General features: G+C 40.7%; 1 protein-coding gene across 4 annotated transcripts; it reads left to right on the top strand.

The window, feature by feature from the left end:
* The first annotated feature begins 2,554 nt into the window (after positions 1–2,554).
* LOC118364604 (FXYD domain-containing ion transport regulator 6-like) lies at positions 2,555–26,501 on the top strand. 4 transcript variants are annotated; one of them, XM_035746288.2, is made up of 10 exons: positions 2,555–2,885; positions 19,431–19,487; positions 19,657–19,683; positions 20,414–20,440; positions 22,149–22,169; positions 22,629–22,652; positions 23,266–23,340; positions 25,690–25,726; positions 25,998–26,038; positions 26,159–26,501. In XM_035746288.2, exons 2-10 carry the CDS (start codon positions 19,436–19,438, stop codon positions 26,167–26,169), a joined length of 315 nt encoding a protein of 104 aa, XP_035602181.1. In that variant the 5' UTR covers positions 2,555–2,885; positions 19,431–19,435; the 3' UTR covers positions 26,170–26,501. The 4 variants fall into 4 exon arrangements, with proteins under 4 accessions (XP_035602181.1, XP_035602182.1, XP_035602184.1 ...); XM_035746289.2 differs by lacking the exon at positions 20,414–20,440 and having other exon boundaries at positions 2,559–2,885; XM_035746291.2 differs by lacking the exons at positions 19,657–19,683; positions 20,414–20,440 and having other exon boundaries at positions 2,566–2,885.

Genomic DNA, 26,501 nt, shown 5'->3' with positions numbered 1-26,501 from the left:
TTTGAATTCAGATTCTAATCTGGTTGACGACACCAGTTAGCTAGCTAACCAAAACCATTATGATTGATAGCTAGCATGCTGGCTAGCTTTACTGCTACATACAAAATAATTGTTTGCAACAATAAGAGTCAAGTTTACTCTTAATGAATGTCTTAAAAACAGTCCAAAACAACATATAAGCCTGTTAGAAAAAAAGTATATTATGAAATGTACAGGCAAAATGCAAACCACCACAGAATCTGTCGAGATCTGGTTACACTTCCGCATCCAGTTGAGCAGTGGCTCTCCCTGACGGAGACATCCTTGAATCCCGCTCAACATCCACTTGAGGGCTCCAAGATAGACTGTATAGTGCACCTGGACAGCCCGCAAGGGGGAGCCCTCGAGTGGATGTTGAACTTTATGCAGAAGTTGAATGTACAGCTCACCTGGACAGCCCCGCCATGGTGAGCCCTTGAGTGTATGTTGAACTGGATGCGGAACTTTCGCCTCTAGTTCAACATCCACTTGAGGCTATTACTCAATAACTCGAGGGCTAGGCAGGCTACTCACTGCAGTAGGCCTACATGGAAAAGTCTTGATGTGTGGTATAGCATGTAGCTGACTTTTTAGGGCCCAAGCCAAGTTGGCATAACCTATAATCAAGCATAGCCTTTTGGTTTCTTTCCAAGGTTTGTAATTTTATTGTTTTGTTCTAGCCTAATTCCCACTAACCTGGAACTGACTCTGTTCTGTTGCCTCCGTTCGAAACTGCTGGGCCAAACTTACAGCTGCTGGGCCAACCTTACAACTGCTGGGCCAACCTTACAACTGCTGGGCCAACCTTACAACTGCTGGGCCAACCTTACAACTGCTAGGCCAACCTTACAACTGCTGGGCCAACCTTACAACTGCTGGGCCAACCTTACAACTGCTGGGCCAACCTTACAACTGCTGGGCCAACCTTACAACTGCTGGGCCAACCTTACAACTGCTGGGCCAACCTTACAACTGCTAGGCCAACCTTACAACTGCTGGGCCAACCTTACAACTGCTGGGCCAACCTTACAACTGCTGGGCCAAACTTACAGCTGCTGGGCCAACCTTACAACTGCTGGGCCAACCTTACAACTGCTGGGCCAACCTTACAACTGCTGGGCCAACCTTACAACTGCTGGGCCAACCTTACAACTGCTGGGCCAACCTTACAACTGCTGGGCCAACCTTACAACTGCTAGGCCAACCTTACAACTGCTGGGCCAACCTTACAGCTGCTGGGCCAACCTTACAACTGCTGGGCCAACCTTACAACTGCTGGGCCAACCTTACAACTGCTGGGCCAACCTTACAACTGCTGGGCCAACCTTACAACTGCTGGGCCAACCTTACAACTGCTGGGCCAACCTTACAACTGCTGGGCCAACCTTACAACTGCTGGGCCAACCTTACAGCTGCTGGGCCAACCTTACAGCTGCTGGGCCAAACTTACAGCTGCTGGGCCAACCTTACAGCTGCTGGGCCAACCTTACAACTGCTGGGCCAACCTTACAACTGCTGGGCCAACCTTACAACTGCTGGGCCAACCTTACAACTGCTGGGCCAACCTTACAACTGTTGGGCCAAACTTACAGCTGCTGGGCCAAACTTACAGCTGCTGGGCCAACCTTACAACTGCTGGGCCAAACTTACAACTGCTGGGCCAAACTTACAACTGCTGGGCCAAACTTACAGCTGCTGGGCCAACCTTACAACTGCTGGGCCAACCTTACAGCTGCTGGGCCAAACTTACAGCTGCTGGGCCAACCTTACAGCTGCTGGGCCAACCTTACAACTGCTGGGCCAACCTTACAACTGCTGGGCCAAACTTACAACTGCTGGGCCAAACTTATAGCTGCTGGGCCAACCTTACAACTGCTGGGCCAACCTTACAACTGCTGGGCCAACCTTACAACTGCTGGGCCAACCTTACAACTGTTGGGCCAACCTTACAACTGCTGGGCCAACCTTAGAGATAGAAAAGACCATACCCCACTTTCTGCATGCTTAGGAAATAATTTGACTCCCACTGAATGTTACCTCACTCAGACCTAACATACAGTGCTAAACTTGTTTTGAACTGTGAAATAATTATATGGAAAATAGTCTCAAAATGCCAAATAACTGCGCACATTTTGTATTTTATTAAACAGACTAAAACCGATTCAGGGTAGCCTAAACAGTCGATAGTGGGCGCTATATCTGCACTATTGTCTAGGATTGACGTGCCTTCCCGGTAATACACTCGTGTCCCCCATGGACCGGCTTGTAGTTGCACATAAAGCATCATCAAATGTTTGTATAACTAACCCAAGATAGACCACAGACTCTCGTTTCAAATGGGAGCAAATTAATCGTAGTGGGCAGAACAAGCAAGCGTTATAGCATGTATTTTCGTTTTAGGATGGTGCACACCCTAAACTGAACGTGGTGTACAACAAATTGTCCGAAAATGTGAAAATGGTGGTAAAAAAAACAAAAAACATCAAAATAGAGTTGGTGGTGAGGTTGTTTACCCCTCAGTAGCAGGGTAATTCTGGAGGGCAGGTTGCATTTCTTCTCAGACCAACCCCCAACCCCCTCCCCCTTCTTTCCCTCGCCAGACGTTCAAATATATCCGACTACGAAAACTTTGCTGGATGTTTCAGGAGAAACATTTCAGGACCAGATTTTCATTCATTTCTGTACATTAAGTACGCTCATTAAATCGTGTTTTATCAGTTTTGCAAAAGCGGACTTTTTGTGTCGATAAATTAGAACACTAGAAACATTGTTTCTGAAGGAGCGGAGGCAAGGCAGCGACCTAAGCGTTTTTATTATTCATCTAATCTCCACAGTCACCTATTTTCCATTAATTGGACTTCTGACAGGTAATTTGTTTTCATTTGCAATACATCTTTTACCAAGAGGCAATTTCCCCGTCAAAACATGTGAATAACTAACAACACGTGTTTTAGGGAAGAAAACAGTTTTTGACCTGTGCGCATAGCTTTAAAGTTTGTATAATTTGCTACATTAAGCCATGTTTTCCGTTGGTTTAAGAACATTTAGTCTATAGAAAGTTCCCCATATCATTACATTTAAACGATTTCTAAATATCTTTTGAGAGCACGTGACCATATATTTTGTATTTATTTATTTCACCTTTACTTTATCAGGGAGTCCTACTGAGACCAAGGTATATTTTACAGATGAGTAGTCCTGAATTACAGAAAATACACACATCAAAATATTAATTCACATTTTTTTCAATTTATGGTGAAATGCTTACTTACAAGCCCTTAACCAGCAGTGCAGTTCAAGAAAGAGTAAAAGTATTACCAAATAAAGTACAAATGTATACAAAACTAACACAATAAAATAACAATAACTAGGCTATATAGAGGGAATACTGGTGCCGATTCAATGTGCAGGGGTACAGGTTAGTCGAGGTCATTTGTACATGTATGTAGGGGTGAAGTGACTATGCATAGATAATTACAGCGAGTAGCAGCAGTGTAAAAACAAATGGAGGGAGGGGTGTGTTAATGTAAATAGTTTGGGTGGCCATTTGATTAATTGTTCAGCAGTCTTGTGGCTTGGGCGTAGAAGCTGTTAAGGAGCCTTGTGGTCATAGACTTGGCGCTCCGGTAACGCTTGCCGTGCGGTAGCAGAGAGAAACGTTTATGAATTGGGTCACTGGAGTCTTTGACCATTTTTTGGGCTTTCCTCTCACACCGCCTGGTATATAGGTCCTGGATGGCAGGAAGCTTTGCCTTACGGTCAGATGCCAAGCAGTTGCCGTACCAGGCAGTGATGCAACCGGTCAGGATGCTCTTGATGGTGCAGCTGTAGAACTTTTTGAGGATCTGGGGACCCATGCCAAATCTTTTCAGTCTCCTGAGGGGGGAAAAGGTGTTGTGCCCTCTTCACAACTGTCTTGGTGTGTTTTTTTACACCAGGGAACTTGAAGCTCTCTACCCGCTCCATGTCGATGTTAATGGGGGCCTGTTCGGCCTGCCTTTTTCTGTAGTCCACAATCAGCTCCTTTGTTTTGATCACAGTGAGGGAGAGGTTGTTGTCCTGGCACCACACAGCCAGGTTTCTGACCTCCTCCCGATAGGCTGTCTCATCGTTGTCGGCGATCAGACCTACTACTGTTGTGTCGTCAGCAAACTTAGTGATGTTGTTGGAGTCGTGTTTGAACAGGGCGTACAGGAGGGGACTAAGCACGCACCCGTGAGAGGCTCCAGTGTTGAGGATCAGCGTGGCAGACTTGTAGTTGTCTACCCTGACCACCTGGGGGTGGCCCGTCAGGAAGTCCAGGATCCAGTTGCAGAGGGAGGTGTTTAGTCCCAGGGTCCTTAGCTTAGTGATGAGCTTTGTGGGCACTATGGTGTTGAATGCTGAGTTGTAGTCAATGAACAGCGTTTTCACATAGGTGTTCCTTTTGTCAAGGTGGGAAAAGGCAGTGTGGAGTACAATTGAGATTGCTTCATCTGTGGATCTGTTGGGGTGGTATGCAAATAAAAACATTTTGAAAATCTTCACATATTCAAACAGTCCATTTATAATTTCCAACGGGCTATACATTTTGGTGAGGTTTTTTCTCGCCTGAGTAGCCTCGTAGCCTTCACTGCCAAAAATAAAATGAAACTATCTAGTGTTCAGCAGAATAACAACACAATTTCAAATACAGCTAGCCTAGTCAAATAATTAACATCCAATCACGTTAACCGTTACTCTCTTGTGGGAATTCCACTAATGGTCCGTATGTAGCCAAACGCAGCTGCTGCTCATTCCGTTTGCTCAAAAATGGATAAATGTTTTTAAAAAGTAAGGCCTCGTCCATGGAGACACATACCAGCTCTACTGGTAGTACTGCTACAACCAGCAGTACTACACCTGCACCTGTCGATGACACAAGTTGTCCTGCTTCCACGAGCACATCCAATGATAACACCAGTAATTCTACATTTGTTGTTAACCCAGCTACCATGGACACTGACAGTTGTGAATCTGATGCAGCCCGGGAAAGTACCGAACAACAGACAGGGACATTGGACCATCAAGAGGCGCAAATATTAAATATGATGAGAACTACATTGATTTGGGGTTCACTTATATTGGGAGTAGTGCTTTTCCTCTGCCACAGTGTGTTAAAAGTACTATCTCACAACTCAACGAAACAGGCATTTAGAAACAAAACATGCCAATTTGAAAAATAAGCCAAGGGAGTTTTTTGAGCGAGAATAAAGATGACTTTCAATTAGTAAGACATGTATAAAAGCAACAGATACCATTCATAAGAAGGGCTAGAAGCGTCTTATATGGTGAGCTACCGAGTGGCTAGGGCAGGCAAGCCCCATACTATTGTGGAGGACTTAATTCTTCCTGCTGCCACGGATATGGCTGGCACAATGCTGGGGGGAAAGGCCCAAAAAACTATACAGACAATTGCTTCATCAAACAGCACTGTTTCACAACGCATCAGTGACATGGCAGGAGATGTTTTAAAACAATTACTGCTTCACATACAAGCCATATTTGCGGCAGTGTCCGCGTTACTGCTGTATGAGTCAACAGACGTGGCGGGCCTGGCACAGCTTTTGGTATTTGTCTATTACGTTTATGGGGGGGGTCAATTAAGGAAGATATCCTCTTCTGGAAACCAGGGCAACGGGAGAGGATATTTTTTAAGTATTGGACAGATTTGTGACATCAAATGTTCTTTGGTGGTCAAGATATGTTGGTATTTGTACTGACGGCGCAAAAGCCATGACAGGGAGACATAGTCGAGTGGTAACGCGCATGCAAGCAGTTGCTCTCAACGCCACTTGGGTACACTGCAGCATCCATTGAGAGGCTCTTGCTGCCAAGGGAATGCCTGACAGCTTGAAATACGTTTTGCACACTACAGTGAAAATGGTTAACTTTGTTCAAGCAAGGCCCCTGAACTCTTGTGCATTATCTGCACTATGCAATGATATGGGCAGCGACCATGTAACACTTTTACAACATACAGAAGTGCGCTGGTTATCAAGGGGCAAAGTATTGACACAAGCTTAAAGTTCTCTTTACTGACCATAATTATCTCTTGTCTGACCGCTTGCATGATGACGGAGTTTCTCACACGGCTGGCCTATCTGGGTGATGTTTTTTCTCGTCTGTATGACCTGAATCTAGGATTACAGGGACTCTCCACAACTATATTCAATATGCGGGACAAAATTGAGGCTATGATTAAGAGGTTGGAGCTCTTCTCTGTCTGTATTAACAATAACAACACACAGGTCTTTCCATTCTGTGCTTCCTTTGTGGCAACAGTTTGGGGAATGCTCTTTCCTGTTTCAGCATGACAATGCCCCCGTGCACAAAGTGAAGTCCATACAGAAATTGTTTGTCGAGATCAGTGTGGAAGAACTTGACTGGCCTGCACAGAGCCCTGACCTCAACCCCATTGAACACCCTTGGGATGAATTGAAACTCTGACTGTGAGCCAGGCCTAATTGCCCAAAATCAATGCCCGACCTCACTAATGCTTTTGTGGCTGAGTAAAAGCATGTCCCCGCAGCAATGTTCCAACATTTAGTGGAAAGCCTTCCCAGAAGAGTGGAGGCTGTTATAGCAGCAAAGGGGGAGCCAACTCCATATTAATTCCCATAATTTTGGACTGAGATGTTCAAAGAGCAGATGTCCACATACCTTTGGTCATGTAGTGTATAATATTTGAGGTAAACATAATTTCAAACCTTTCTTAAATTTATATATGGTCACATATCTCTTCATTATGCGTGGGAACGAGGACGAGATTTACAAAATTAAAATCACTTGGAGCTGATTTGCTTTAGTTTTTACAGTATTTTATGTCCAATAAAACTCATTTTAGATACTTTTGTTTCTTTGCTCAGAAAACTTGGGTGGTCAAATAAAATCACCCGCGAGCCAAATTCAGTCGCAGGCCACCAGTTGGCGTAGGCCTGCTGTGCCATAACTTTTCAAAACTGACTGGCTTAACAGTTTCAGTGGTTGTAGTAGGTAGGTCTACTTTTCTTACTTTGTATTTGTCCTTTTCAGTTCAGGCAAAGTGCAATAACCTCACAACTCTCTAGGCATGAGAAGTAGCTATCTGTAGCCTAATGGGCTAGATGAAAACCATGACTGAGGTTTAAAGTATTTTCTAAGAATAACTTAGTTTAAACTTTGTTTACTTGAGGGTGAGCCTAGTCTACTTTAAAGTAGAATGCTGTAACAAACATGATTATTGGCCTTTGCTATAACTCTTGCAGCATTTGGCAGATTAAGATATTGATTGGCAGTCCTTTGTTGTTAGTCCTGTTCTTAAGCCCTGGTTTGAGTGTTTAAAACCCTGCATCTCTCTAAACCATGCCACACTGCTCCAACTCAGAGACCATAAGTATGAATAGTTATAGTCGCCGTATGGGAACAGCTTTTCTATGCCTTGGGCTAGGGATGGAACAGATAGGGTCTGTGCCAAAAGATGGGGTCTGATCAGAGTCATTGGGGCTAATCGTTTTAATGGCTATGTCAAATGATTATGTTAACTACAGTGACGGCTATCTGATGCGCATTACTGTATGGTATTTCTTCATACGGAAATCTACATAATGTATAGTATGAGTTCTGTCACCTCATCTGCTGCCGGAGTAGTTCTTAATTATCATATTTCAGTTGTACAGAAGTCCCGAGGACAGTGACTTAATCTGACAGGTGATGTAATGAATACATAATTAGATATATAATATGGCTAATTTGAATGTTCACCGTTCAATTCTTCCAAAATCGCACAATCATGTTCTGCACATGAATAAAATATGCTCACAGTTCCCTAGAGATCAGTGTCAGGTGAGTACATTCTTCTGCAGCACTCCAACAAACAAGATTTTGTTTAAAGAAACATTTAGGCTTATCTGCTGTCTGTAACAAAACTCGGGACACTTTCTGCCGAGGGTGCCAATGCCTCCACAAACAACACTCCAGGCTGGGAGTTTGGTGTAAGAGCCACGGCCAGTTAACACTTGATGTGAAAATCTAGAAGGGCTTGGAAGAACATCTGTAGAAAGAATGGCCTATGTGTGAAAAACAAACTGTAGCGGTATGCGGCATACCGTCGTGAGCAGTGACTGCACATTCGGGCTGAGAAAAAAAACTGCTGAGTTACAGTGCCTTCAAAAAGTATTCACACCCCTTGACATTTTCCAAATGTTGTTGTTACAGCCTGCATTTCAATTGGATGAAACTTAGATTTAATGATATAATGTCAGTGGAATTATGTTTTTCTAAAAAATAAAAAAATAAAACAAAGATTCAAAGAAATTAATAAAAGATGAAAAGCGGAAATGTCTTGAGTCAATAATTATTCAACTGCTTTGTTATGGCAAGCCTAAATACGTTCAGGAGTGTAAAATGTGCTTAACAAGTTGCATGGACTCACTCTGTGTGTAATAATAGTGTTTAACATGATTTTTTTAATGTCAACCTCATCTCTCTAACCCACACATACAATTATCTGTAAGGTCCCTCAGTCGCTGGGAGTGAATATCAAACACAGATTCAAACACAAAGACCAGGGAAGTTTTCCAATGCCTCGCAAAGAAGGGCATCTATTGGTAGATGGGTCAAAACATTTATTTAAACAATTAAAAGCAGATGATGAATATCCCTTTGAGCACGGTGAAGTTATTTATTACACTTTGGATGGTGTATCAATACACCCAGTCACTACAAAGATACAGGCGTCGTTCCAACTCAGGAAGGAAACCGCTCAGGGATTTCACCATGAGGCCAGTAGTGACTTTAAAACAGTTACAGAGCTTAATGGCTGTGATACAGTAGGAGAGAACTGGGGATGGATCAACATCATTGTGGTTATTCCACAATATTAACCTAATTGACAGTGAAAAGAAGGAAGCCTGTACAGAAAAAATATATTCCAAAACATAATCCTGTTTGCAACAAGGCACTGAAGTAATACAGCAAAGAATGTGGCAAAGCATTTCACTTTTTGTCATGAATACAACATGATATGTTTGGGGCAAATCCAATACAGCACATTACTGAGTACCACTCTCCATATTTTCAAGCATAATGGTGGCTGTATCATGTTATGGGTATGCTTATAATCGTTTAGGACTAGGGAGCTTTAAAGGATAAAAAATTAATGGAATGGAGCAAAGCACAAGCAAAATTCTAGTGGAAACCTGGTTGTCTGCTTTACACCAGACACTGGGCGAGGAATTCAGCTTTCAGCAAAACAGTAACCTAAAACACAAGGCCAAATCTACACTGGAGTTGCTTACCTAGAAGAAAGTATATGTTCCTGAGTGGCCAAGTTACAGTTTTGACTTAAATCTACTTGAAAATCTATGGCAAGACCTGAAAATGGTTGTCTAGCCATAACCAACAACCAATTGGACAGAGCTTGAAGAATGTTGAAAATAATATTGGGCAAATGTTGTACAATCCAGATGCAGATAACTCTTAGATATGTACTGAGAAAGACACTCAGCTGTAATTGCTGTGAATGGTGATTCTAACATTTATTGAGTTAGGGGTTTGAATACTTACCTAATCCAGATATAATAGTAATTTATTTCACAATTATTATTATTTTTTTTACAAATGTTATAATTTGTCTTCCACTTTGACATTACATAGTATTTTGTGTAGATCGTTGACAACACATTACAATTAAATAAATGTTAACCCCACTTTGTAACTTAACAAAATGCAGAAAACGTAAAGTGGTGTAAATACTTTCTGAAGGCACTGTATGTCTTTAACCCACTGACCAAATATCAAGTGCAACTCAACCCGGGTCTCTCTTCCCTGCACCCCAATACTGCCAGGACAGGACACCCATGTTCTACGGTGCAGAGACTGAAATAGCCCCCTCTTCCCTTACCCCGAGTCAGGAGCTAAAAACATAAACCGTTCTCCCATGATCTCTTTAAGTCTAGCAGCAACAGACCATGGCCTCCATAGCAGGTCAGCTATAAGATCACAAGATGTTGGGATTATTTGAACGCGTCACCTCAATGTTTAATTCCTCCCCACGGGTCAGAGGCACAAACAAGGAATGTGAAGTCAAGAATAACTCTATAGATGAACCTTTCCCCTGTAGTTTCATTTCTTGAGAGAGATGGGTGTGATTTCAAGAACAGTGCTTTCTTTGATAGTGAAGTGTTAAAGTTGCAGGGTGTTGTGACTAGCTCTGCTGGTCCCCTCCATTACAAAGCTGTATGTGTTCAGTAACAAGGCTGATGTTAAACCACTGGGATCTGCACCTATTTCTCCCACAACCAGACCTGTCAGACACTGGTGGTGGGAGAACTTCAACACTCCTCTGGCCAGGACAACTGAATCCTACAGACGAAGAACCATATATGTGACATTTAAAAAATGTACAAAAAGAGATACATGAAAAATCATTATTGGACACCCTTTTTCAATAGTGAACTGGTCTTCCACAAACTGAGATCATCACTGGAGATATACTGTTCTTCCACAAACTGAAATCATAACTGGAGATATACTGTTCTTCCACAAACTGAAATCATCACTGGAGATATACTGTTCTTCCACAAACTGAAATCATCATTGGAGATATACTGTTCTTCCACAAACTGAAATCATAACTGGAGATATACTGTTCTTCCACAAACTGAAATCATAACTGGAGATATACTGTTCTTCCACAAACTGAAATCATCACTGGAGATATACTGTTCTTCCACAAACTGAAATCATCATCCACAAACTGAGATTATCACTGGAGATATACTGTTCTTCCACAAACTGAGATCATCACTGGAGATATACTGTTCTTCCACAAACTGAGATCATCACTGGAGATATACTGTTCTTCTACAAACTGAGATTATCACTGGAGATATACTGTTCTTCCACAAACTGAAATCATCACTGGAGATATACTGTTCTTCCACAAACTGAAATCATCACTGGAGATATACTGTTCTTCCACAAACTGAAATCATTATTGGAGATATACTGTTCTTCCACAAACTGAAATCATAACTGGAGATATACTGTTCTTCCACAAACTGAAATCATAACTGGAGATATACTGTTCTTCCACAAACTTAAATCATCACTGGAGATATACTGTTCTTCCACAAACTGAGATCATCACTGGAGATATACTGTTCTTCCACAAACTGAAATCATCACTGGAGATATACTGTTCTTCCACAAACTGAGATCATCACTGGAGATATACTGTTCTTCCACAAACTGAGATTATCACTGGAGATATACTGTTCTTCCACAAACTGAGATTATCACTGGAGATATACTGTTCTTCCACAAACTGAAATCATCACTGGAGATATACTGTTCTTCCACAAACTGAAATCATCACTGGAGATATACTGTTCTTCCACAAACTGAAATCATCACTGGAGATATACTGTTCTTCCACAAACTGAAATCATCACTGGATATATACTGTTCTTCCACAAACTGAAATCATCACTGGAGATATACTGTTCTTCCACAAACTGAAATCATCACTGGAGATATACTGTTCTTCCACAAACTGAAATCATCACTGGAGATATACTGTTCTTCCACAAACTGAAATCATCACTGGAGATATACTGTTCTTCCACAAACTGAGATTATCACTGGAGATATACTGTTTTTCCACAAACTGAGATTATCACTGGAGATATACTGTTCTTCCACAAACTGAAATCATCATCCACAAACTAAGATTATCACTGGAGATATACTGTTCTTCCACAAACTGAGATCATCACTGGAGATATACTGTTCTTCCACAAACTGAAATCATCACTGGAGATATACTGTTCTTCCACAAACTGAAATCATCACTGGAGATATACTGTTCTTCCACAAACTGAAATTATGACTGGAGATATACTGTTCTTCCACAAACTGAAATCATCACTGGAGATATACTGTTCTTCCACAAACTGAAATCATAACTGGAGATATACTGTTCTTCCACAAACTGAAATCATAACTGGAGATATACTGTTCTTCCACAAACTTAAATCATCACTGGAGATATACTGTTCTTCCACAAACTGAAATCATCATCCACAAACTGAGATTATCACTGGAGATATACTGTTCTTCCACAAACTGAGATCATCACTGGAGATATACTGTTCTTCCACAAACTGAAATCATCACTGGAGATATACTGTTCTTCCACAAACTGAAATCATCACTGGAGATATACTGTTCTTCCACAAACTGAAATCATCATCCACAAACTGAGATTATCACTGGAGATATACTGTTCTTCCACAAACTGAGATCATCACTGGAGATATACTGTTCTTCCACAAACTGAAATCATCACTGGAGATATACTGTTCTTCCACAAACTGAGATCATCACTGGAGATATACTGTTCTTCCACAAACTGAGATCACCACTGGAGATATACTGTTCTTCCACAAACTGAGATTATCACTGGAGATATACTGTTCTTCCACAAACTGAAATCATCACTGGAGATATACTGTTCTTCCACAAACTGAGATCATCACTGGAGATATACTGTTCTTCCACAAACTGAGATCATCACTGGAGATATACTGTTCTTCCACAAACTGAGATTATCACTGGAGATATACTGTTCTTCCACAAACTGAAATCATCACTGGAGATATACTGTTCTTCCACAAACTGAAATCATCACTGGAGATATACTGTTCTTCCACAAACTGAAATCATCACTGGAGATATACTGTTCTTCCACAAACTGAAATCATCACTGGAGATATACTGTTCTTCCACAAACTGAAATCATCACTGGAGATATACTGTTCTTCCACAAACTGAAATCATCACTGGAGATATACTGTTCTTCCACAAACTGAAATCATCACTGGAGATATACTGTTCTTCCACAAACTGAAATCATAACTGGAGATATACTGTTCTTCCACAAACTGAAATCATAACTGGAGATATACTGTTCTTCCACAAACTGAAATCATCACTGGAGATATACTGTTCTTCCACAAACTGAAATCATCATCCACAAACTGAGATCATCACTGGAGATATACTGTTCTTCCACAAACTGAAATCATCATCCACAAACTGAAATCATAACTGAGATATACTGTTCTTCCACAAACTGAAATCATAACTGGACATATACTGTTCTTCCACAAACTGAGATTATCACTGGAGATATACTGTTCTTCCACAAACTGAAATCATCACTGGAGATATACTGTTCTTCCACAAACTGAAATCATCATCCACAAACTGAGATCATCACTGGAGATATACTGTTCTTCCACAAACTGAAATCATCACTGGAGATATACTGTTCTTCCACAAACTGAAATCATCACTGGAGATATACTGTTCTTCCACAAACTGAAATCATCACTGGAGATATACTGTTCTTCCACAAACTGAAATCATCACTGGAGATATACTGTTCTTCCACAAACTGAAATCATCACTGGAGATATACTGTTCTTCCACAAACTGAAATCATCACTGGAGATATACTGTTCTTCCACAAACTGAAATCATCACTGGAGATATACTGTTCTTCCACAAACTGAAATCATCACTGGAGATATACTGTTCTTCCACAAACTGAAATCATCACTGGAGATATACTGTTCTTCCACAAACTGAAATCATCACTGGAGATATACTGTTCTTCCACAAACTGAGATTATCACTGGAGATATACTGTTCTTCCACAAACTGAGATCATCACTGGATTTATACTGTTCTTCCACAAACTGAAATCATCACTGGAGATATACTGTTCTTCCACAAACTGAAATCATCATCCACAAACTGAGATTATCACTGGAGATATACTGTTCTTCCACAAACTGAGATCATCACTGGAGATATACTGTTCTTCCACAAACTGAGATCATCACTGGAGATATACTGTTCTTCCACAAACTTAAATCATCACTGGAGATATACTGTTCTTCCACAAACTGAAATCATCATCCACAAACTGAGATTATCACTGGAGATATACTGTTCTTCCACAAACTGAGATCATCACTGGAGATATACTGTTCTTCCACAAACTGAAATCATCACTGGAGATATACTGTTCTTCCACAAACTGAAATCATCACTGGAGATATACTGTTCTTCCACAAACTGAAATCATTATTGGAGATATACTGTTCTTCCACAAACTGAAATCATAACTGGAGATATACTGTTCTTCCACAAACTGAAATCATAACTGGAGATATACTGTTCTTCCACAAACTTAAATCATCACTGGAGATATACTGTTCTTCCACAAACTGAGATCATCACTGGAGATATACTGTTCTTCCACAAACTGAAATCATCACTGGAGATATACTGTTCTTCCACAAACTGAGATCATCACTGGAGATATACTGTTCTTCCACAAACTGAGATTATCACTGGAGATATACTGTTCTTCCACAAACTGAGATTATCACTGGAGATATACTGTTCTTCCACAAACTGAAATCATCACTGGAGATATACTGTTCTTCCACAAACTGAAATCATCACTGGAGATATACTGTTCTTCCACAAACTGAAATCATCACTGGAGATATACTGTTCTTCCACAAACTGAAATCATCACTGGATATATACTGTTCTTCCACAAACTGATATCATCACTGGAGATATACTGTTCTTCCACAAACTGAAATCATCACTGGAGATATACTGTTCTTCCACAAACTGAAATCATCACTGGAGATATACTGTTCTTCCACAAACTGAAATCATCACTGGAGATATACTGTTCTTCCACAAACTGAGATTATCACTGGAGATATACTGTTTTTCCACAAACTGAGATTATCACTGGAGATATACTGTTCTTCCACAAACTGAAATCATCATCCACAAACTGAGATTATCACTGGAGATATACTGTTCTTCCACAAACTGAGATCATCACTGGAGATATACTGTTCTTCCACAAACTGAAATCATCACTGGAGATATACTGTTCTTCCACAAACTGAAATCATCACTGGAGATATACTGTTCTTCCACAAACTGAAATTATGACTGGAGATATACTGTTCTTCCACAAACTGAAATCATCACTGGAGATATACTGTTCTTCCACAAACTGAAATCATAACTGGAGATATACTGTTCTTCCACAAACTGAAATCATAACTGGAGATATACTGTTCTTCCACAAACTTAAATCATCACTGGAGATATACTGTTCTTCCACAAACTGAAATCATCATCCACAAACTGAGATTATCACTGGAGATATACTGTTCTTCCACAAACTGAGATCATCACTGGAGATATACTGTTCTTCCACAAACTGAAATCATCACTGGAGATATACTGTTCTTCCACAAACTGAAATCATCACTGGAGATATACTGTTCTTCCACAAACTGAAATCATCATCCACAAACTGAGATTATCACTGGAGATATACTGTTCTTCCACAAACTGAGATCATCACTGGAGATATACTGTTCTTCCACAAACTGAAATCATCACTGGAGATATACTGTTCTTCCACAAACTGAGATCATCACTGGAGATATACTGTTCTTCCACAAACTGAGATCACCACTGGAGATATACTGTTCTTCCACAAACTGAGATTATCACTGGAGATATACTGTTCTTCCACAAACTGAAATCATCACTGGAGATATACTGTTCTTCCACAAACTGAGATCATCACTGGAGATATACTGTTCTTCCACAAACTGAGATCATCACTGGAGATATACTGTTCTTCCACAAACTGAGATTATCACTGGAGATATACTGTTCTTCCACAAACTGAAATCATCACTGGAGATATACTGTTCTTCCACAAACTGAAATCATCACTGGAGATATACTGTTCTTCCACAAACTGAAATCATCACTGGAGATATACTGTTCTTCCACAAACTGAAATCATCACTGGAGATATACTGTTCTTCCACAAACTGAAATCATCACTGGAGATATACTGTTCTTCCACAAACTGAAATCATCACTGGAGATATACTGTTCTTCCACAAACTGAAATTATCACTGGAGATATACTGTTCTTCCACAAACTGAAATCATAACTGGAGATATACTGTTCTTCCACAAACTGAAATCATAACTGGAGATATACTGTTCTTCCACAAACTGAAATCATAACTGGAGATATACTGTTCTTCCACAAACTGAAATCATAACTGGAGATATACTGTTCTTCCACAAACTGAAATCATCACTGGAGATATACTGTTCTTCCACAAACTGAAATCATCATCCACAAACTGAGATCATCACTGGAGATATACTGTTCTTCCACAAACTGAAATCATCATCCACAAACTGAAATCATAACTGGAGATATACTGTTCTTCCACAAACTGAAATCATAACTGGACATATACTGTTCTTCCACAAACTGAGATTATCACTGGAGATATACTGTTCTTCCACAAACTGAAATCATCACTGGAGATATACTGTTCTTCCACAAACTGAAATCATCATCCACAAACTGAGATCATCACTGGAGATATACTGTTCTTCCACAAACTGAAATCATCACTGGAGATATACTGTTCTTCCACAAACTGAAATCATCACTGGAGATATACTGTTCTTCCACAAACTGAAATCATCACTGGAGATATACTGTTCTTCCACAAACTGAGATTATCACTGGAGATATACTGTTCTTCCACAAACTGAGATCATCACTGGATTTATACTGTTCTTCCACAAACTGAAATCATCACTGGAGATATACTGTTCTTCCACAAACTGAAATCATCATCCACAAACTGAGATTATCACTGGAGATATACTGTTCTTCCACAAACTGAGATCATCACTGGAGATATACTGTTCTTCCACAAACTGAGATCATCACTGGAGATATACTGTTCTTCCACAAACTGAAATCATCACTGGAGATATACTGTTCTTCCACAAACTGAAATCATTATTGGAGATATACTGTTCTTCCACAAACTGAAATCATAACTGGAGATATACTGTTCTTCCACAAACTTAAATCATCACTGGAGATATACTGTTCTTCCACAAACTGAAATCATCATCCACAAACTGAGATTATCACTGGAGATATACTGTTCTTCCACAAACTGAGATCATCACTGGAGATATACTGTTCTTCCACAAACTGAAATCATCACTGGAGATATACTGTTCTTCCACAAACTGAGATCATCACTGGAGATATACTGTTCTTCCACAAACTGAGATTATCATTGGAGATATACTGTTCTTCCACAAACTGAAATCATAACTGGAGATATACTGTTCTTCCACAAACTGAAATCATAACTGGAGATATACTGTTCTTCCACAAACTTAAATCATCACTGGAGATATACTGTTCTTCCACAAACTGAAATCATCATCCACAAACTGAGATTATCACTGGAGATATACTGTTCTTCCACAAACTGAGATCATCACTGGAGATATACTGTTCTTCCACAAACTGAAATCATCACTGGAGATATACTGTTCTTCCACAAACTTAAATCATCACTGGAGATATACTGTTCTTCCACAAACTGAAATCATCATCCACAAACTGAGATTATCACTGGAGATATACTGTTCTTCCACAAACTTAAATCATCACTGGAGATATACTGTTCTTCCACAAACTGAAATCATCATCCACAAACTGAGATTATCACTGGAGATATACTGTTCTTCCACAAACTGAGATTATCACTGGAGATATACTGTTCTTCCACAAACTGAAATCATCACTGGAGATATACTGTTCTTCCACAAACTGAAATCATCACTGGAGATATACTGTTCTTCCACAAACTGAGATTATCACTGGAGATATACTGTTCTTCCACAAACTGAGATCATCACTGGAGATATACTGTTCTTCCACAAACTGAAATCATCACTGGATATATACTGTTCTTCCACAAACTGAGATTATCACTGGAGATATACTGTTCTTCCACATTCTAAAAATTAAAACGGCAATAACAAAAGTATTTTTTGAAATAACAAAAAAATATAAATTGTTGTTGGAAGATAAGATATTCTTCCACAAACTGAAATCATAACTGGAGATATACTGTTCTTCCACAAACTGAAATCATAACTGGAGATATACTGTTCTTCCACAAACTGAAATCATCACTGGAGATATACTGTTCTTCCACAAACTGAAATCATCATCCACAAACTGAGATTATCACTGGAGATATACTGTTCTTCCACAAACTGAGATCATCACTGGAGATATACTGTTCTTCCACAAACTGAAATCATCACTGGAGATATACTGTTCTTCCACAAACTGAGATCATCACTGGAGATATACTGTTCTTCCACAAACTGAGATTATCACTGGAGATATACTGTTCTTCCACAAACTGAGATTATCACTGGATTTATACTGTTCTTCCACAAACTGAAATCATCACTGGAGATATACTGTTCTTCCACAAACTGAGATTATCACTGGAGATATACTGTTCTTCCACAAACTGAAATCATCACTGGAGATATACTGTTCTTCCACAAACTGAAATCATCACTGGAGATATACTGTTCTTCCACAAACTGAGATTATCACTGGAGATATACTGTTTTTCCACAAACTGAGATTATCACTGGAGATATACTGTTCTTCCACAAACTGAGATTATCACTGGAGATATACTGTTCTTCCACAAACTGAGATCATCACTGGAGATATACTGTTCTTCCACAAACTGAGATTATCACTGGAGATATACTGTTCTTCCACAAACTGAAATCATCACTGGAGATATACTGTTCTTCCACAAACTGAGATTATCACTGGAGATATACTGTTCTTCCACAAACTGAGATCATCACTGGAGATATACTGTTCTTCCACAAACTGAGATCATCACTGGAGATATACTGTTCTTCCACAAACTGAGATTATCACTGGAGATATACTGTTCTTCCACAAACTGAAATCATCACTGGAGATATACTGTTCTTCCACAAACTGAGATTATCACTGGAGATATACTGTTCTTCCACATTCTAAAAATTAAAACGGCAATAACAAAAGTATTTTTTGAAATAACAAAAAAATATAAATTGTTGTTGGAAGATATGGGTATGGTGAATTATTTGTCAACCATAAAACACGTAATGTGGTACACACAATTAATAATATAAAAATAACTTAAAATGGAAAAATTGTCACATATATGGTTCTTCATCTGTAGGATTCAACTGTGTAAGCCTGTTATGTTTCCTCATTATGAGCCCAGAAGTCTTTCCATTACGTTATGCTTGAAATATGTAATTGTCATGTATCAACTTGAGTCCCCCCAGGTGATTGAACTTGGTTCTCAACTAAAGTATTTGCTTTCTGTCTTGTCATGTTTCTGGTGGTTGTTTCCCTTTGTCTCCAGGTGACATGGATCTCTCTCTGTTGGTGGCATTCTGCTCCTGTGTTCCTCCTGCTTTGGGTGAGCTTTTTTCCTTTCACTCTTTTTCTTGTTTGAGCTTCTCTCTCAAATACTTGACACCAGCACTTGAATGGTGACTGAGGAGCGTCACAGTGTGGTTGAGGGAAGTGTAATGTTTTATTCAGAGTGCCGGTGATTAAAGAATGAGCTGGTCTGTCTGTACTAACAGGGTCAGGATTTGGCAGGGAGATGCCAGGTAAGTTTGCAGTGCATTGGATGCCTCAGTTGTGTTAAAGGAATGAGAAATGTAGTCTGTCTGCCTTGGAATGGACACAGTATGCATGGCCATCTTTGTTGTTGGCTTATCAGTTGCCCTAGAGCAGTGTTTCCCAGCTCCAGTCCTCGAATAACCCCTTGTTTTTTACAGTACACATTTTTATTGTAGCCCTGGACTAACAAACCTGATTCAACTTGTCAACTAATCATTGAATCCTCGATGAGTTGAATTTGGTGTTTTTGTCCGGGGCTTCAAGACAGCCATACTCTAGAACAGGGTTTCCCAACTCTCTCCGCTGCCCCCAACCCCCAGACATTTCACACTTTTGTTTTAACCCTAAATGGGCACACCTGATTCAATTAGTCAAAGGCTTGATGATTAGTTGACTAATCGAACCAGGTGTGCCCATTTAGGGTTAAAACAAAAGTGTGAAATGTCTGGTGGGGGTGGGAAACCCTGTCCTAGAGTATGGCTGTCTGTAGAGAAACTGGAAAGGTCATTCACAATGCAGTGTTTTTCAGCAGTGTTAGGAAGGGGGTGTTCCTGGGGCATATGTAATTTATTTATTATTTTACAGTGTTAGCCAATGCATGTATGGGAGACACTGCAGTGTGATAAAGGAAAGTTTGTAGTGTCATATTTTAGAACTTGTAGTGTCTTAAGAGTGCCAGTGATTTTAAAGAATGAACTGGTCTGTCTATACTAACAGGGTCATCTATAGGCAGGGACATGCCAGGTAAGTTTGTTTTATTGGATGCCTCAGTGTTGTCATAAAGGAATGAGAAACACGGTGTCTGTTTTGGAATGGGCACTAAGAATGCACAGCCATATTTGTTATTGTCTGGTCAGTTGCACTAGAGAAGCTTTTCATCAAACTCAGTCTGGGGGTCTCCCCTGGGTGCACATTTTGGTGCACTACACAGCTGATTGAAATATCTCCTCATTGGGGTGTCAGGAAACTCTGCCATAGAGCACATGTGTCGAACCCATTTCATGGAGGGCCGAGTGTCTGTGGGTTTTCACTCAACTCTAATTAGTTAAGAACTCCCCTCGCCTGGTTGTCTAGGTCTTTAATTGAAAGGAAAAAGCAAAGACCAGCAGACACTAGGCCCTCCATAGATTGAGTTTGATACCCCTGCCCTAGAGTATGACCAGCTTTGCTCTGTCTGTACTTACATATTGCACAACTATATTTATTTAAATACTATTGTGGAAGGATTTCAAGTTATGATGATTAAATCCAGTTGATTTGAAATGGGCTCATGGAGACTGGTGTAAGAAAGAGCCTTTGCTTTCCTGGCCAGGATTAGCCTTTTTCTCATGTGAAGGATTTTAGTAATCGGTCATTTGGTGTGCAGCCAAGCCTCCCATATTGCAGTAGCATGTGGTGCTAGGCAGTCCTACACTGCACTTTGGGTTGTGTTGTGCTGTCTTGTTCCTGAGCAGATTGTGCTACATAAGTAGTTTTTCTCCACAGTCAACAGGGTGATTTGGGCAGGATATGAGTTCCCCTGGTAATGGAGAGGAATGACACCAAACGGAAGTGTTTGTCGGACATTAGGCTTATCTACTGCACCATAAAAAGCCCTGCTGACTCGGGTTGTCATTCTATGACATCCTTTAGAAGAGAATTTAAATGTCAGCCGATACAAGATGAGCCAATCAGAGGAGCATTTCGTTGTTAGAGAGCTGAGCAGTGATTAATGTATTACACTTTGGAACTTTCTAGAAGTGGTTCTCTATTACTTCTGTACTAAACAAAGCAGGAGTCATTTATTTGTTGTTTGGTGATCCAGATAGTGTGACATCCATGTGATTTAGATTCTTAATCTTAATGGTATTGTGAGGACCGATGTGACATTTGGTTGATTCTCAAACGGTTACTCGCTCTGCGTGCGCGTGCACACAGTGAAGTCTGCTTTATAACAGCACCTACCTGAGCTGACATGGGTCACTGGCCTTAGGAAATGACTGCAGAGTGGGGATGGTTAGTAATGCATCAGGAATCTGTGGTGTCTTGCATCATTGTAGCATTAGCATTTCTACTGCTTTCAACAGAGCTGCTTATGGTACACTGCATTTTGCTGCTTCTCCTTTACTGTTCTAAGGAGGGAGCCACCTGAGTGTTGCCAGGTTGTATTTAAAAGCATGCACTGTGTATCGCATCACCCAGTGGTGTAATCTGTAAGTGCATGCCCCTTTCCTAAACTTTCAGTACAAGTGGACATTTTTTTTTTTAAGCATAGAACACTACAACCAGTCTTTACTATCATGTGTACAGTAGTCACTATTGACATTCAATGTACACCTCTGGAACACTTGACTACAGTTCTGAAAGTCAACAGAGCCTCAAACCAGTTCTGAAAGCTTCGTAGTTCACACCAAGCACACAGTCGGAGCTAATGCCTGTCAATCACTAATGCTTTCGGTCTTTTGTTTTCCAGCATTGACGATGGATGAAAAAGGTAAAACTTTCTTGTTTCAAATTAACATTATTGTACCAATTGTATTTCACTTTAAAGAGCATGTGGGCAGAGTTAAATCACAGTTTTTGGTCACTCAGCTTTTTCACTCCAGTTACACTCAACCCCGTTGACGTTTGAACTGGTTTAGCTCCAAACATGGTGTGTAAGTTTCTATTGAAAAGGACCACTATGAATGCGTGTGATTTTAAAGGAGATGTAATTCCCACTAGGGACACAATGTTTTAGAAGTCTCCCAGTGGATCCTTTACAATGCATTCCATCTGGCCTCATGCGCAGCTCTGTCTTCAATCTGCTCTGGCTGGCGATGGGACAAGTGGTCTAATGTCCTTTTTTTTATACAATAGCTGCAATTTCAATCGAGATTGAATAACTGTGAATAATAACATTCTACAAAATGCGGTCCCTCACTAAATGTATCTGGTTTTCATGTATTCCCAGACTATGACGCTGCGTTTCACTACGGTGAGTGGGGGATGGATCAACATGGACTAACCCCACTGGGGGCAAACGTGACACTTCTCAGGGAATATCAGGGAGGTCAAGACGGGCTCGTGTTTTCCCTCCATTTTTCCAGGAGCGTCGGAAAACATTGACCCTTCGGGCCACACTTCCGGAGTTCAACTGGCAAACCGTTCTAGTCCCTCCCACTCTGCTGTAGTCTCATTTCTAAACACATCACAACCATAATAGAGATTCTGTCATCAAACCTGTTCATTGCTCTATCCTGTCTTCAGTAGGTCTATGCATTCAGACATATTATAGGATATATCCAGCTCTTACAGTGAATAGCCTTCCATGTTTGAGGCAGTAATATTAATCAGAATATAGATATCTATAGATGTGAACCTGATGGATTCATCAATCGTGGCATATACAGTAGGCACATATGTTTGAATTGTCTCAGGAATGTGATTGATTGTCATAATTGCATAGCTTTGTTATGCTGTATCCACCCTAAGAGGGTACAGTGCATATGTATGTACTGAATAAGATGTTTTAAGTTACACTGTGCCGTGCACATATTCTGCAGTAGTGGGCCTTAGTGTGTAGGGATAAAAATGTATTTCTGTTTCAGACTATGAATCTCTGAGGATCGGTGGATTGATCTTCGCTGTGGTACTGTTTGTCATGGGCATTGTCCTCATCGTCAGTAAGTCTGTCGGCCCAACTACAGTTATATTTAAAATACCATTTGAAGTATTACACTTCCATTGAAATAAAATGTGATTAGTCCCATAAGTTTATTTCTACTGTACCAATCTCATTCCATATTATTGTAGTTCTGCACTGTTCAACATGTTGATCCATTGGACAGCCCCTCTTTACCAGTCCAGTCCTTATATTTTTATTTTATTTAACCTTTATTTTACTAGGCAAGTCAGTTAAGAAAAAAATCTTATTTTCAATGACAGCCTAGGAACAGTGGGTTAACTGCCTGTTCAGGGGCAGAACGACAGATTTTGTACCTTGTCAGCTCAGGGATTTGAACTTGCAACCTTTCAGTTACTAGTCCAATGCTCTAACCACTAGGCTACCCTGCCGCCCCATAAACAAGCCTGGGATCAGTTACTTGCTGGCATGCAGGCCAACATGCCTTGCACAACGCCCAGGACACCCAACACCTCTCTACCCTGTAGACATCTTCACATCTAGGGCACTGACTAAAACTGGCCTGGACACTATGCAGCCTTGTCCCCTCCCTCCTCATCTCCTGCCCTTGCCCTCATCCACCCCATCCCAGGCATAGCTGGAGACCTCCACCCACCCTAACTCTTACTCCAGGCATCCATTACATTAATCAGCCCATACATTAGTCATAGATATCACAGGGGACAGAGGGAATGCCCCCTCCTGCTACTGCACATGTGCAAAGAGAAGGCTTTGGGTCTTTAGTGTTCTGTCCAAGCTGTACAAATAATAATTTAGAATAATCAAGCAGTTTGTATATGTTTTACTGGATAGGGTCTTGTAATAAATATTCCAACTTCTATACACATCAATTACTGAAGTATCTTCATTCTAGTGTTAGTTTAGCAGGCGGTATCTTCATTCTAGTGTTAGTTTAGCAGGCGGTATCTTCATTCTAGTGTTAGTTTAGCAGGCGGTATCTTCATTCCAGTGCTAGTTTAGCAGGCGGTATCTTCATTCCAGTGCTAGTTTAGCAGGCGGTATCTTCATTCCAGTGCTAGTTTAGCAGGCGGTATCTTCATTCTAGTGTTAGTTTAGCAGGCGGTATCTTCATTCCAGTGTTAGTTTAGCAGGCGGTATCTTCATTCCAGTGTTAGTTTAGCAGGCGGTATCTTCATTCCAGTGTTAGTTTAGCAGGCGGTATCTTCATTCTAGTGTTAGTTTAGCAGGCGGTATCTTCATTCCAGTGTTAGTTTAGCAGGCGGTATCTTCATTCCAGTGTTAGTTTAGCAGGCGGTATCTTCATTCTAGTGTTAGTTTAGCAGGCGGTATCTTCATTCCAGTGTTAGTTTAGCAGGCGGTATCTTCATTCCAGTGTTAGTTTAGCAGGCGGTATCTTCATTCCAGTGTTAGTTTAGCAGGCGGTATCTTCATTCCAGTGCTAGTTTAGCAGGCGGTATCTTCATTCCAGTGTTAGTTTAGCAGGCGGTATCTTCATTCCAGTGCTAGTTTAGCAGGCGGTATCTTCATTCCAGTGCTAGTTTAGCAGGCGGTATCTTCATTCCAGTGTTAGTTTAGCAGGCGGTGTCTTCATTCCAGTGTTAGTTTAGCAGGCGGTATCTTCATTCCAGTGTTAGTTTAGCAGGCGGTATCTTCATTCTAGTGTTAGTTTAGCAGGCGGTATCTTCGTTCCAGTGTTAGTTTAGCAGGCGGTATCTTCGTTCCAGTGTTAGTTTAGCAGGCGGTATCTTCATTCCAGTGCTAGTTTAGCAGGCGGTATCTTCATTCCAGTGCTAGTTTAGCAGGCGGTATCTTCATTCCAGTGCTAGTTTAGCAGGCGGTGTCTTCATTCCAGTGCTCGTTTAGCAGGCGGTGTCTTCATTCCAGTGCTAGTTTAGCAGGCGGTGTCTTCATTCCAGTGCTCGTTTAGCAGGCGGTGTCTTCATTCCAGTGCTCGTTTAGCAGGCGGTGTCTTCATTCCAGTGCTAGTTTAGCAGGCGGTGTCTTCATTCCAGTGCTCGTTTAGCAGGCGGTGTCTTCATTCCAGTGCTCGTTTAGCAGGCGGTGTCTTCATTCCAGTGCTAGTTTAGCAGGCGGTGTCTTCATTCCAGTGCTAGTTTAGCAGGCGGTGTCTTCATTCCAGTGCTAGTTTAGCAGGCGGTGTCTTCATTCCAGTGCTAGTTTAGCAGGCGGTGTCTTCATTCCAGTGCTCGTTTAGCAGGCGGTGTCTTCATTCCAGTGCTCGTTTAGCAGGCATGTGTCTTTGACATCTAGGATGGAGAGAGTCCTGTCAACTCAAGCTATCCTCAGAGTATATCAGCTTTCCATCATAGTAGCTCTTTCACACTAATTTCTCTCGCTCTCTCTGCAGGCCGGAAATGCCCATGTAAATCAAGTCCGAAGTCACGGTAAGTTGGGCAAAGAAGAGCTAGTGTTGATTAAACATGGCAGAGAAGACCTTGACTGAGTTCATTGTAAGGCTATTAAAGTGTTATCTCTAGACTCTTAATGAGAGGAGCTTTTAGAATATTCTTAACAGTTAGAAGCTTCAGTACTCAGTTTGATCTTTAATACATTTCCCCCCTATGTTTTAGGGTTTAGATGGCTTGGTTTGGTACTGTATACTTTTTAATCACTGGCCAAGTGGTGGTTTACCTGTTTCCCATGTTCATCTCTCAGGCCTGCTGGAGTACCTGAGGCAGAGGCAGGGGCTGTGACAAGTAAAAATCATCTATCATTGTTTTCATTTCCATGTTGGTCTTTATCAAATGTCTGATTTGTGTATATAATTTGTATTTATGAAACCAATACATCTCATCATGACACCTATCTGCTCTCAGGTCCCAAGTGATGTGAAGTCTCGCCACCAGGCGGCAGCATCGGACTGTAGAGTGCTACTATGGCCGTCTCCCAGAGCACGAGGCTCCTTTTTTAAATTCCATCCTGCTGATATGTTCTCTTGGCATCTTTTTTTGCTTTTCTCTTTTTTTCTATATGAATGAATCTACAGCGACAGTATTTTGAGGACATAATTGGTTGATGCAGTAAGGTTGTTTTAATTGTAGGCTATAATTACACCTGTCATACGTGATAGACACATTAACAAGCGATTTTGTTATAACTTGACTAACTATTTTAAATTGTAATATTTCCACACTGAAATAAAGTGATGTACATGGGTAA

This window comes from Oncorhynchus keta, chromosome 31 (assembly GCF_023373465.1).
Source record: "Oncorhynchus keta strain PuntledgeMale-10-30-2019 chromosome 31, Oket_V2, whole genome shotgun sequence".
NCBI classification, from domain to species: Eukaryota; Metazoa; Chordata; class Actinopteri; order Salmoniformes; family Salmonidae; genus Oncorhynchus; species Oncorhynchus keta.
This window is presented reverse-complemented; position numbering and strand designations above follow the sequence as displayed.